This window comes from Crocodylus siamensis, chromosome 5 (genome assembly GCF_052110815.1).
Source record: "Crocodylus siamensis isolate JL-2025a chromosome 5, ASM5211081v1, whole genome shotgun sequence".
NCBI classification, from domain to species: domain Eukaryota; kingdom Metazoa; phylum Chordata; order Crocodylia; family Crocodylidae; genus Crocodylus; species Crocodylus siamensis.
Window position 1 is genome coordinate 94,898,838 of NC_143399.1, and position 14,056 is coordinate 94,912,893.

The window sequence follows — 14,056 nt, forward strand, 5'->3', positions numbered from 1 at the left end:
CAACAACTACTGGAATCACAGTCCATGGAAGTAAACATTTCTCTTTCAGTGTATAGCAAGAGACACGCAACTCATGTTTTTAAGATCAAGCAATAAGAGTTAGACTTTTTATTTTACCATACAAATGTTTTACTCCAGTTTCTCCCATTTCTTCATCAGAATCACTGTCTCTGCCATCATGCTGCAAAGCAGCTATTTTCCTCTCTAGCATCTTTTTCTGTAAAGATAAAACAAAAGTGACATTCCCTAAAAATGTCAGAAATCTGAAAATTTCAAAAATAAGTAAATCTACACAAGACACAAACCTTTGACATCCTCTCCTTACTCCATTGTCCAACTCCTTTCATGACACTGACAATAATATCCACAGCTTTATTGAGTGTTTGCTGAACCTCATCCAAAGCTGGTATCATAATGATGTTTGGGATAGATAGGGTGATGCTAGTCCTAAAAATTGGCTGAGTACTCTGTTTCTGCTTAGAAACATTGCCATTATCTATTAAAAAAAGGATTTGAAAAAGGTTGTTTTAAAAACAATTCTAAAAAAATGTTTTCTTTATCTCTTCTACCAGGTATACACATATACACAATAAAGACAGATTATGTAAATAGCATTTTGAAATGAAGCATAATTGCTGGATACTTCAGGGAAGTATTCCATTTCAGCTGCTTAATTTATAATGAAATAACCATTAGTATAATAAAAAGCATCTAATTATTATGCTACTTCTTCATGCTCTCCCCTCCACCTCAAAACGTGAAGCTGTGCCTACAACTTAGAATCTTTATTTTAACAAAAGTGTCATTAAGTCTGATCTAATCTGTGCATTCAAGTGTAATTTACATAAAGTAAGGCATCAGATTCTGTGTACTTAAAAACACCAGGGAACTCAACAGATACAATCTGGATTCTGCCACATCCTGTACAGGTTCTCCATCAAGAAATTAAATTGAATTTCTCTCATGTCCCCTGAGGTAGAAAGAAGCCTTGAAACACTGGATTGCTTACATGGCAGCTTGTCAGATATGCAACAGAGTTGGCAATGGTTCTTTCCCCAACTGGCAAAGCCTACCTATAGAAGTATTAACACTCAACTGATGACAAGCAACCCACCTTCCAATTTAATTCATTTGGTCACCTGGACTTTAAAAGCCAGGTGCAGACATTATGCTTTTTCTGGTTTAGGTGGTCAGAAACCAGTCTATACCCATAACAAAACAGAATTTCAGGGCTCACAAACTGCTTTAAAAATGGTGGATCCCATGATCTAAGTTAGACCATCAGTGCCCAGTCCACTCATGAATCAAGGTAGGTCGCTGTCCACTGGTATCCTAGTTTCTAACTCCCCCCACTAAGCCACCCTTGCAGGGAGCCACGGCTTGACTGCTCCAGCTGACCACCTAGCCAGCCTCATCCCAAGCTCTGTGCCTGTCAGTCACAGGCAGGACAGACACCCAGGGGAAGAGTGGGGGTGGGGGTGGGGATGGAATGGAGCTTGCGAGCTGATGGGAGGAGATGGTGCCAGCTGTGTACCCTGCATTCCCAGCCAGGTCAGCAAGGTACATAGTGTTCCTCCCCTCTCCTGAGCCCTAGGATCCTGCACTGTAGCAGCTCTGGGAACGGCTCGCAGGATGTCCCCTTTGGAGCCAGCAATGAATTCCTGGCTGCAGAAACTTCTTTGCAGCTGCAAGGGTATGGTTGCCCCTTCTCTACAAGGACTAGAGCTTGCATCTGCAGAGAAGCAGCTTCACACAGGAATGCAGCACTGGCTCTGGGTCTGGGGGTGGGAGCCACTCCAGCACAAGGTCCCAGGATAGGGGAAGCACTCTGGATAAAGGAAGCACGCTCTGGAATGCGAACTAGGGCAGCTCTGGGAAGGGCTGGTAGGATTTACTCCATGGAACCAGTGCCAAATTCCCAGATGAAGCCACTTCTCTGCAGATGTGGGCTCCAGTCCCAGTGGGGGAGGAGGGGAGTGGAGGAGAAGGGGCAGCCATGCCCTTGCAGCTGCTAAGAAGCAGCTTCAGTCAGGAATTCAGCACTGGCTCTGGGGGTAAAGAATCATTACAGCCTTTCTCTAGGGGGTCCAGGAGCTCAGGTCAGGGGAAGGACATGCTGTGTCCTTCCAACCTGGTCAGGAATGTGGGGTACAGTTCTGGCATCAACTACCCCAGCAGCTCACAAGCTCCACTCCCCCTTGCCCCTGGTCTGCCTAGGGTTACTCCCCACACCCCCCACCCAGAAAGAGGCCAGAGACCCCCATGCCACTTAGTGGGGGCAAGCACCCTGCCAAATCAGAGGCCAGCAGGGGGGAGGCACACGCCTGATGGCCAATGAGGGATGGCACAGCCACTTAGCTGCACTCGGCTGTCCTTGGCAGTCTCCAGCAGGCTGGGAGGCATGCAGAAGCATTCCCCACTTTGCAGCTTTGCCCAATGCAGGAATCTGCCTATCTCCCCCCACCAAAGAGTGAACGTGAGTCCCATTCATTTCTGATCCAATCTATGCAACTTAGAGAAACCTGCATATATTGATTTCATAGATTTCATAGACATTAGGGCTGGAAGGGACCTCGGGAGATCATCGAGTCCAGCCCCCTGCCCAAAGGGCAGGAAGTCAGCTGGGGTCATAGGATCCCAGCAAGATAAGCATCCAATTTACTCTTGAACGTGTTCAATGTAGGTGCTTGAACCACCTCTGCTGGCAGACTGTTCCAGACCTTGGGGGCTTGGACAGTAAAGAAATTCTTCCTTATGTCCAGCCTGAAACGGTCTTGCAGGAGTTTGTGACCGTTCGACCTCGTCATCCCTTGGGGCGCTCTGGTGAACAGATGTTCCCCCAGATCCTGGTGGTCACCCCTGATAAACTTATAGGTGGCCATCAGATCACCCCTGAGCCTGCGCTTTTCCAGGCTAAAGAGTCCCATGGCTCTCAGCCTGTCATCGTAAGATCTGTTTTCCTGACCTCTGATCATGCGCGTGGCTCTCCTCTGGACTCTCTCAAGCTTCTCCACATCCTTTTTGAATTGTGGAGCCCAAAACTGGACGCAGTACTCCAGCTGCGGCCTCACCAAGGCCGAGTACAAGGGGAGAATGACGTCCCGGGATTTGCTCGAGAAGCATCTATGGATGCACGCCAGCATTTTGGTCGCTTTACTAGCCGCAGCATCGCATTGGAGGCTCATGTTCATCTTGTGGTCAATGATGACCCCCAAGTCTTTTTCTTCTGTAGTGCTAACCAACGTAGCACTGCCGAGCCTATAAGGGTGCTGCAGGTTTTTCCTCCCAAGGTGGAGAACCTTGCATTTTTCGGTGTTAAACACCATGAGGTTCTCTTCTGCCCATTTGCTGAGCTTGTCCAGGTCAGCCTGGATCACCCGCCTATCTTCTGGCGTGGATGCTTTGCCCCAAAGTTTGGTGTCATTGGCAAACTTGGCCAGTCCACTCCTGACTCCAATGTCCACATCATTAATGAAGATGTTGAACAGTATGAGTCCCAGGACAGAGCCTTGAGGGACCCCACTGGTTACAGGGCACCATGATGATTGACTGCCATCAATCACAACCAAATTGTGATTTGGTTCAAATTCCACTTTGGGCTTTTTGAATGTCTGCACTTAACCCAATGGACTTTTTAAAATAATTGTCTCTAAAACATAGTTTATCACAGGGTCAAACATAATCTGTTGTGTATTGTTTAAGCTTCATCTGAGGAAGAAAATTCTCAAATCCAAGTCTATGCTAGCTACTGAAGTGTAAAAAGATGGGCCCATGCACGTGATCACTTGATTAGTCCACCCTCATTGCTATAGTTCAGCACTATGTTGAGATCATGTGCCTATGTGTTGTATTGTGCATGCTAGCTAAAAACAAAAGCTAGAAGAAAATACACCTACCTAAGAAGTTTACCACAGATGTGGCATGAATGCGTTTGCGTATTGTCTCCAAAGTGTTCCGAGTGACCTTCAACAGGGCATCGATATTGCGGTGATTGAAATGGGAAAGCAATTCATGGGCCTCTTCCTCTACCATTTCCATCTCCTTCCTCTTCCTCTTCACTAAAGGAGAAAGCCCAGACCTAATCTGACTGGAAGTATTGGAGGAAGCCAGTTTGTCCAGTCTTCCTTCCTCCTCTACTGTAAAAACCAAATCAGCGAAGTTAAGTAAGGTAACTAACTAACAACTAGGGGAAAGGAATAGGAATGCAATTGTTCGAAAGCTAGTGAGTTTAGACACCATCTTGAGAAAGAAGTCATCAAGAGTGGATTAATTTCTGGGCCCATTATAGGCCTAGAGAGAGTAGCCACTGCTTTCTCTATGCCCCTTCAATCCTCGTCTTCTCTCTCAAATAGGGCACAAGTTACGCTTATCAGTGGCAGACTTTGACATCAATGCTTCTTCATCAGAGATGAAACACCACTACTCAACTACATATAAAAGCAAGGAGCTGAGATTTACTAGGAATTGAAATCCAATTCAAAATTTTAAAATCATACAACATTCCAGCCAGGGATCTTTAGAAATCAAGACGCTGGGTACTACATTCATTCACTACATTGATACATTAAAGTAAATTAAGAATGAAGTAAAGAATTTTTCAAAACTTCTCTTACCTGCACCTTCGTTCAAATTAGCAGTGAACAGAGGCAGAGTTGATTTCTTGTTTTCTCTTTTAGACTGCATCTCAGTATCCAACAACATGTTTATCAGCTCATTAGCTGCCTCCTCCACCAACGAACTTTTTAAATGTAAAGTCTGTGACCCCCTAACACAGAGCTCCTGTTAAGAACACATCAAATATTGTTCAGTCTGAAATCCAGAGCTTTGTTGCCACACATTATGCCGAGCACTCCCATGGGAGTCAGAAGAACTAGTAGTGCAATGAGGCGCTAATGTAAATCACATGAACAGGGTTGTAAGCCAAAGCAAAATTTACTAATTGGTTGTTTTTAAGCCCTCATCTCTGAAGCTGGATATCTAACAATCTTTTATTTAAAAAGCTTGTATACCTCATATTTGTAGGCCATGTCTTAAACATATAAAGCCTGAAGAGCAAAAAAAGCCAGAAGGGTCACGTAAATCCAATATTTACTTTCAAATAACAAAAGTTCTTAAGGGCTGGATCCATGCTTTTCAATGCACGGTATCAACAGTACCAAGCACAGCAAGATCTGGCTTTTTTAAATAAAATCCAGTGACTTTAACATACATTAATAAGGTGCAAGGCTGAACAATTTGATGTTACTTCCAAGGTTTTTTCATTTTATGTTATAGAAAAACAACACTTCCCAGCTCACAATAAAAATCCTAATCTGCACTTTCACTTAATATTTGTCATATCTGGATACTTCAACATTTCACAGATTTTTTTTTTCAGTGGGATGCAGATGATGCCAAATGGATAACTTAGTACCTGGAGTTCAAGATGCTCTGTCTATATGCACAAACAGGAGGGATGGTTGTGGGGCAAATCTCGTTGTTAGGTTGAAAAGCCCACGTCAGCAACCTACAAAGCAACCCCAGGTCTTTCATCACTAGAACAGGTTAGGCTCTTCACCTGTGTGTTGCAACTATAAGTGGTGTGAGGGGCCTGTCAGATTCTCCTACACCATATTAAAGGGACCTTACATAGAGATTTGTAGGAAGGCTGTCCAGCACATGAGAAATGAGATCCCTCCCATCTCTCCACCTCTAGAACTGGTATATAAGCCACTGAGTACCTGTGGCAGAGGTGAACTTCCACGATTTTCAATACTAGAGTGGGTCTCTTAAGAACACAAGCTCTTATGCCATGAGTAGGAAGTCAAAGACATGGGTCTCTGGTCAATAACAGTGGACTAAAGTTCTCCCAAGACAAATCTGACAGTCTCAAATATTGGGAAATGTTCCAGAGGAGACCCTTTTTCAGATTCCTTTATCCCCAATCCTATCGTATTGTTTTCAGTATTTATTTATTATTCATATTTATTAAGTTTTTCAACCAACAGAGAGATGCCAAAAGACACTTGTCAGCTCCCTCGCACCTCCCTTAGTTCTATTCTCCAAACCAAATAAAGGCTTGACCAGCTTGTCAGAAGAAAGCAGTTACCAACACCAGACACACACCTCCAGTCCTCCATGCTTACTAAAAGGACATTCAAAAGTATGTGTTATGTAAAGCAGACCTTTTCAAGGCAGATAGAGGCAAATAAAAGATGCTGCAATTAATTAAGAGCTTCAATTAAAGTAGTACAGAAGAAGAAAAAAGTCACACTTTAACTTCTTGGTTACCCAGAAGCTCTGCCAGGCCCTCAAGTACCTTGAATTTGATGTAGTTGCTCACATTTAAACAGTTCAAAGTTACTATTAAACCATATTGCTATCATCAGTTATTCTCATTAAAATTAGCTAAGACAACTGATAATGATGAATATAATATTTATGTCTAATGAATGCCACAGCATGGTAATTAAGCTACAGCACACTTCACCATAGGATGTGCTAATACATAGGTTTAGCGAGACAAATCTTGTAACCTTAGTCATTTGGAGAAATTCTTCACATGTAAGTGGGTCATCTTCTGGCAGCTTACAGAGCAGCACACTGCTCATTTCTTGAAGAACAACGTCTATGCGGAACTCCACCAAATCATTCACTCTATCAAGCAGAAGCTCCAGCTCAGCTTTTAAAAAAAATCCAGATCAATAGAAAGAGAAGACATTTATAAAGGCCCTCTTAACATGCTTTCCTCGTGCTTTTGTCCTCAACATGTTTATGTGTTTTCAACACCACATGATCTCCACTTCCCTTTACACTGCTTGCTTTACTTTTAAAAAGTTAAGACTTGCAGTGACATTTATTTGTGCATTAATCCATTACTAATTTTGGGGGTTTGTTTTACTTGGGTTTTTTTAATATCTAGAATTTTAATGAACGCAACAGGAACTTGCCCTGAAATCTGATTTTCCATACTCAATTCCCAGGGGGGTAAGAAATCAGGATTTTAAGAAATTAATTTGCGACTAGTGCACTGTCTCCAAAAGCTAAAAGGTTTCTTTTTAACCCATATAGCTTAAATCACCATTCATTTATACATTGACATTTTCATAGGACATACTACCTAGCACTTTGGAGTTTCTTTTATTTACAGAAGAAATTTACAAATCACTGATAAATAACAGTTTATGCACACCTGCTGCTCTTCTACAGAATTGAGACAAGGTACTGATAACCAAAAGCTTGTCTGTGTCTATCCCAACCATAAAGTTAGTCAAATAACAGGCATCATAAACAAGAATTTTTCCTCTCTCCTTTCATGCATCCTAATTTGTTGCCACCATTTTAAAGAGGTTTGGAAACTGTAGAACACTCATCATTCTGTTCTCTCGAGGTTTATCTGTCAAGTGTTGTTAGCACATTAATTAAGTGCTTAAGAACTCATATAATTTCCATTAAATAACTCAAGTTCTGACATGCACTTAATAATTTCCATGGTAATTTCCTTATTTGTTCAGATGCCAATAGTTTTAAGTGGTTTTAAGTGATCCGAGTGGTTAATGGGACTCGGTACTTCAATGGAACTCAAGTGTCTCTGGGACTGAAAGGTCTTACATATGGACTTTCTGGACAGTCTACAAAATATGCATAACTGCACTACTGCAGATGACTGCATGCAGTACAGCTATGCACATCATAGACAGCCAATTTTACTTTTTACAATTGTTAAATTTTTGTTTCTGTGGGGCTGTTGGGTTTCTTCTTCTTGTACCAAAATGTAAATATAAGCTACACACATGCAAGAAGCTTGCCAATAGAACTGCATGTTATCTGATTTATACCAATGGCAACTCAGCAAAACAAAAAGTGACTTCACTGTACAGCATTAAGACACATAAAAGATAAGAAGGCAAAGACCCACAGAGGCCTTTGCCTTAAAAGCTAGGTGATGCTGGGGAAGAGAAGGTTAAGTTTGATAGTATGGCTTCCCTTTCTCTTATATTTTAAATTTTGCACTCACACATTTAAAGACAGAAGATAAGGGAGCTTTTTCTGGCCTGGGGCATGCTCTACCCTCCAAATAAGATTCCAAATAAGACTGAACTGCATTTCCAGGGAATCTGTCCCTTTGAGGCAACAGTACGTTATGGATGAGAATTTCAACTGGTAAATTTATACAGTGGTATAATTTGTATAAGTAATGTTAAAGATTAGTACTTATACATAACACTGTACCCAGCATTAAAGTAACAAGTCAAAATAAAATAAAAAAAATTCTCAGAGATGGCAATATGCCAGGCTTACCCAATTTGTCAAAAATATTATTTAGGTATCTCTCAATGTTCAGAGAAGTCCAGTTCAGTGAAGTCAAGCCAGGATGAATAGCATCATCTACTTTAGCTAAGTGAGGAGCAATTAGTTGATCAATGGGCATTTGTATTTTTGACTTCACTCTCTTGTATTCTACTAGCATCATCTGAAATAAATGAATTAATATCAGTAATTAATATCATAGCAGTAATTAATACCATAAACACAAACTTTTTGCTATGCTAAAAGTTACAACTAGTTATACTGAACACATTTCCTCTGGATGCTTTACTTTATGAAAAACATGTTTTGCAACCATTAAGCAATTTTTTTTCACACTGGCTAAAGCACTGTATTTGTAGAGAAGGCTCATCCTTAAGGATCCTAAAAGTGTTCTACACAAAGGCAGAAAGCACTTTAAAAAAGTTCACTGCTCTTAGCACAGAATATTATACTTAAGTCTGGAAAAGAATTCTCCTAATTTAGCTTCAGAATGATTTTACATGGTCAGCATCAGAGCTGAACTTTGTAAAAGTTAGCCATATTAACCTCCTGGACCTTTTGAAATCAGAACATTATCTTTAAAGTACACATTAGTCCAGGCTTCTTACCATGAATCTAAATCAAGAGCATCCAACTTGTGATCTGCAAGTGGTTAAAATTATAGCCCACAATGTTTGTCAGCATAGTTGCCAAGCTGCTGCACTAACATGGCCCCAGCATCCAGGGACTGAACACTATCACTGCCTGTTTCTCCCACCACCTTGCCCACTGCCAATTTTGGGCGACTAAATCAGTGGCACAGGAAAAGTGGTGGGGTGGGCAGGGAAGAAGTGAGCAAAGTGTCACCCCACTGCTGAAGGTGGATCATCTGGTCCATGGGGTCAAATAACTTGGAAGCTCCAGATCTAAATGACTATACTTGCAATACTGTTATGAGCACCACAATCATATATAGGTCCATGACTCTAAATTTAAAAGTAGTGGTTTTAGGTGTGCTGGCCCCATATATAAGTTCCAAAAAGGTACCTAATTTTAGATTCTAGGACTGTCTTTTTTGTTTTCACTAAAAAAAGAAAGTACTGGCATTTCCTGTGCATCAAAAGGCATTTTTGCCCACTGCTGGAGTGGTGTGCATTTGGTGGCTCAAGTTGCTTAAGCCCCTTGTATAGGTTACATTTATGCTGCAATTAATGTGTTTAATTTATGCCATAATTACATGTGCACCCAATTTAAAGCAACATAAAATGGCAAAGTAGCCACAAAAAAATGATCTACATATAAAATAGAGCTGAGCCCCAATCTAAAAAATTATGCCTCTTACTTACATGACAAGAGTGGCATGAAAGAAGACACAATGGTTGGGATCAGGGGTCATATCCCATGCTGCCTTTAAATGAACATAAGCCAGGGGCCTTAGTGATACAGCAGTCTGAGATTCAATCCACTTGTGCAAATGGCTAAATGACCCCATCTTCAAGTTTCTGTAAGGTTTATGAAGTTAAGAGGAAACTTGAAAGGGGAACAAACAACACCTACCTTAGGCACAGACTTCTTTCCAAGACTTCTCCTTACTCTCTAGGAAGACTTAGCTATCACAGTAATCCTAAAGTTAAATTCATGTATGCCGTGAACATAATATTAACATCATCACATGCCACAAAACAACACTGACACTCCAGCATGTATAGCACCCAACTAGCAGGAGCCTTATTTTTTTTTTTCGACGCTAACTCCAAGAAAGGAGTGACCTGAAGGTTAGTGTAAAAAGCCATATTACACATCAGTATTTTGTTAGTAAATGTAAGGCCAATATTAAAATAGAGTTCAGCTCTGGCAACTAAGAGTCACTGCCTGCTTTAGGAGCTTACAATACAACAATAGACATTATTCCATCAGCCATTTTCCATCATTGCTCATATCCTTTGGGAGCTAATAACTGTAGCAAGCTACTGAATCACTACTGGAACCACCCAGACTCTCTAAAGAGGTAGATACAAAACACGAATAAAAGTGTTGCAGGGCACTAAGGTGCGCCTGCTCCTTTAAGGGCAGAAGCAGCCTAGCAAAGGAGACTGGCAGGCTAGCCAGGGCTCCACAGCTGAAGGCTGCTTGAGTAACAAGTAAAGAAAAGGTAATTACCCAGCACCTGCAGGCAGTCCATGGAGCACAAACTCAGGGTTTGGGCTGGCAGGGTTCATTTTCTCTCTGACAAGGGCCAGGGGACAAAGCTCTGGCACAAAAGAACTATTTGACATTGTGCTGCCTGCTTTGCTACCTCCCAATGCAGTAACTCTAGGAGAGCTCACAAGGTACCCAAGCCTAGGGGGTATGGCTATCCTAAAAGGTGGGAGTTTGCCCTCTTAATGGATTACAGCACTGCCTTTATTGTTAATGTTATGTTATAGTCCTGGCAAGGTTCCTTGGGTAGATGTGGTATCTTTTATTAGACCAACTGAGTAGTTGGGAAAAAGTTCTTAGCAAGCTTTTGGCTGCAGTCACCCTTCTTCAAGCATAGGGAGTCTCTGCTGTTCTGAGATTCCAAGGAATGAGAGAAGCTAAAGGTGTGGCAGGATGTTGGTGAGAATGTAAATAGGTAGAAATTAGAAAAACAGAAGCAGGGAAAGGGGTGGGGGGGAAAGCAGGGAGCCAAAGGTGAGTAAGGGAGACACTACAGTGGTAGTGATTCAAAAGATAGAAAAGAGGCAGTCTGTGTGGCAAGAAGTATTCTGAACCATCTGCCTCACTGTGCCCGACCAAAACCATGCTTTGGGCATCTCCCCAGGTGCACCTACTGCTGACCAACCCCCTTCCTGGAGCATACCCACAAACCTGGGGTAATTGCTGCCACCACCCAGGCTCTGGTCTCTTTTGGGCTCTATGTAGCCTAGGGTACACAGACCCTGCAGGCCTTGGGGGTGCTTCACCCACTGGTAATATTTCTTGGTGCTCCTTATAGCCTGAAGCCACCAAGGATGTTTTTAGGTAGGACAGAATCAGATGACAATCAGCTTAGCTCTGCTAAGAGCAAAAAGGCCTGCTCTACTCCACGCCCCCCCCCAAGCATTTACAGATAGGCATGTTGTAACAGGTAGCTTTTATTAATTAAAAAAGGATGAAATGGGAGAGGGGTACAAGACAGGATTATTAAAGAAAACACCTTGAGCAAAACAGAATTGGCTTGTTGGGCCTTTTAAACACAGACCACCAAACCAGGGGGAGGAACTCAATCTGGAGTTCACTCAAGAATTGACTGAGGCCACACATGCACATGCCATGGTCATCATTGGCAATTTTAATTATCCAGACATCTCCTGGGAGGAACACTTGGCCAAGTTGGATCCTTCCTGACTCAGGAAGTATATGGGCCAACCAGAGGTGAGGCTCTTCTAGACTTGGTCCTGGCCAAAGGAGATGACCTGGTGACCAACTTAAATGTAGAGGGAAGTTTGAATGACAGCCAGCATGGCTTCATTGCAGGCAGGTCTTGCCTTACCAACCTTATCTCCTTCTATGACCAGGTAATGCACTACCTGGACACAAGAAAGCAGGTTGATATTGTATACTTAAACTTCCAAAAGGCCTTTGATCTAGTATCCCATAATGTTCTCACAAGAAAATTAGAGGATTGTGGGCTTAACTCCAAAACAGTCAGGTGTGTGAGAAACTGGCTGCAGGACAGGGCCCAGAGAGTTATAGTGAATGGATCTGTGTCTTCCTGGTGAGAAGTGGGCAGTGGTGTCCCACAGGGGTTGGTCCAGTACTTTTCAACTTCTTTATTAATGATTTGGATGTGGGGGTGAAGAGCTCACTGGCCAAGCTCGTGGATGACACCAAGTTATGGGACAGCGTGGTCATGCTTGAAGATAGGCTACAGTTATAGATTAACCTAGACAGGCTGGCAAGTTGGGTGGGTTGGAATCTGATGAAGTTCAACATCTAGAAATTTAAAGTACTCCACCTCAGGATGAGCAACCCCAAGTACTGTATCCAGTTCTGGGCACCACACTTTAAACAAGGATGTGGACAAGCTTGAGTCTCCAAAGAATAGCCACCCATATGATCAAAATCTTACATGACAAGCCAGATGAGGAAAGGCTGAGGGATCTGGGACTCTTCAGGATGAGGGGACATGGCAGCAGCTTACCACTACACTAGGAGAGTACATCAGGGGCTCAGTGAGCAATTGTTCACCAGGCTACCCAAGGGGAAAACTAGGAGTAATGGCCAAAGTCCTGGAAGACTGATTCAGGCTCAACAGTAAGAAAAAACTTCTTCAGTCAGGGTGTTCAGACTGTAGAATAAGCTCTCTCCAGAGGTAGTACAACCACCTACCCTGTAAATCTTCAAGAGGAGACTGCTGGGGTCACCTGACCCCCAGTTCTTTCCTTCTTGGTGCAGAGGGCTGCACCCAATAATTTTCCAAGGTCCCTTCTGGCCTTACAATCTATAAGATATATCGTTAAAGATATGTAACCCTAATTTACTAGCTAAATTACAGGTAAGCTACTTACATATACATTGAGAGAATTCTGGAGGCCTATGCTTTGGCGTGTGTTCCCAAAATGCCTGCTGGAGGAAGCCTCGCAAGACCAGGTAACCTGACCCTTAAATAACTTTTCTGACCTCATCACCCGATTCCAACCAGAAACAAGCATCCTCTGAACACTGCTGATGTAGCCTGATCCTTTTAAAAGTCATCAGCAACCCCTGGTGGAGTAGCCAGTGTCACAAAACTGGTCCTCACATGTTCCTTGGTGGGAAACGCAAGACAAAGGATCTGGATACAGTAAGTGGGGATGGGAGGTAGTAAAGCATACAGCCCCAATAATATACAGCAAAACAGGGAGAGATAGAGGGGATTTCTTCACAGTTGGTGAAAAAGGAAATAGCTGGAAATTAGAAAGACAAAAGGGCAGAAGAGTAGGAGAGGGGAGAGGAGAAAAGGAGAGGGGGAGGGGGGGAAAAAAAAAAAGGGTAAGAGGTCAGGTCTGGCAGGTACCTGATGAATCAGATGTCAGGCATGTTATAGCCCAGGGGCTTAGGTTTGTGTTAGTGTTTGAACCAGTGGACTGGAATGAGGCTATAAGGAAAAAAGAGGCCTCATTAGTGCCCAGAGGGGAGGGGGACACATGACCAAGTAGAATCCCAGTGCCAGACAGGCAGAGTTACAGGAGAGCCAGAGCGCCCAGCGCCAGAGGGGTTCAGCAGACAAGGGCCAGGAACCCAGTGATAAGTAGTGACTGAGAGCTAGTGCCTCAAAAGCTGGGCTCAACACAGTGGGTCTAGGCTACAAGGCCTAGCTATTATTGAAGGGGTAGGGGATGAGTAGGCAGAGACCCCAACAGAGGGAATAATATTCAGGTAACACCTGCAAGGCTTGAGGCATGGTGAAGGGGAGTTTTGGAGCCAGGCAACTGGCCCATAAGGCCTGAGGTGCCCTGTGCAGCACTGTACTCAGCCAGCAAAGGGCTCAAAAGACCAGTGAGCTCGAGTGAGGTTCAGCAGACCGGGACCAAGCAAAAGCCCATGGGCAGCCTCCCAATATAATTTCACCAACAAGACGTGGCAGGTGAGATAAGAGGGTGCCTTCAGGGTGAAGCTTGCAGGGTCACAGAGCCACCAGGGGCATCACAGCCACCCCTGGGGCCCCAGCTCTGTGACAGTGGTGATTTAGCTAGGAACAGGGCCATGCACAGGCAAGAAACCCATGATCCCTGAGAAGGAGTGAATCCTTGGGCCAAGGATTAATTAATTCTATTAATCCTAA

At 43.2% G+C, this 14,056-nt stretch overlaps 1 protein-coding gene across 1 annotated transcript in view; it reads right to left on the minus strand.

The window, feature by feature from the left end:
- DNAH5 (dynein axonemal heavy chain 5) overlaps positions 1-14,056 on the minus strand; it is a 305,852-nt gene that overhangs the window by 200,229 nt on the left and 91,567 nt on the right. Inside the window, exons 16-21 of the mRNA XM_090049841.1 lie at positions 8,281-8,452; positions 6,516-6,661; positions 4,614-4,779; positions 3,897-4,136; positions 306-496; positions 118-217 (exon numbers count right to left, since the gene is read on the minus strand). Of these exons, the coding sequence (XP_089905967.1) occupies positions 118-217; positions 306-496; positions 3,897-4,136; positions 4,614-4,779; positions 6,516-6,661; positions 8,281-8,452 (1,015 nt within the window). The remainder of the gene's footprint in view (positions 1-117; positions 218-305; positions 497-3,896; positions 4,137-4,613; positions 4,780-6,515; positions 6,662-8,280; positions 8,453-14,056) is intronic.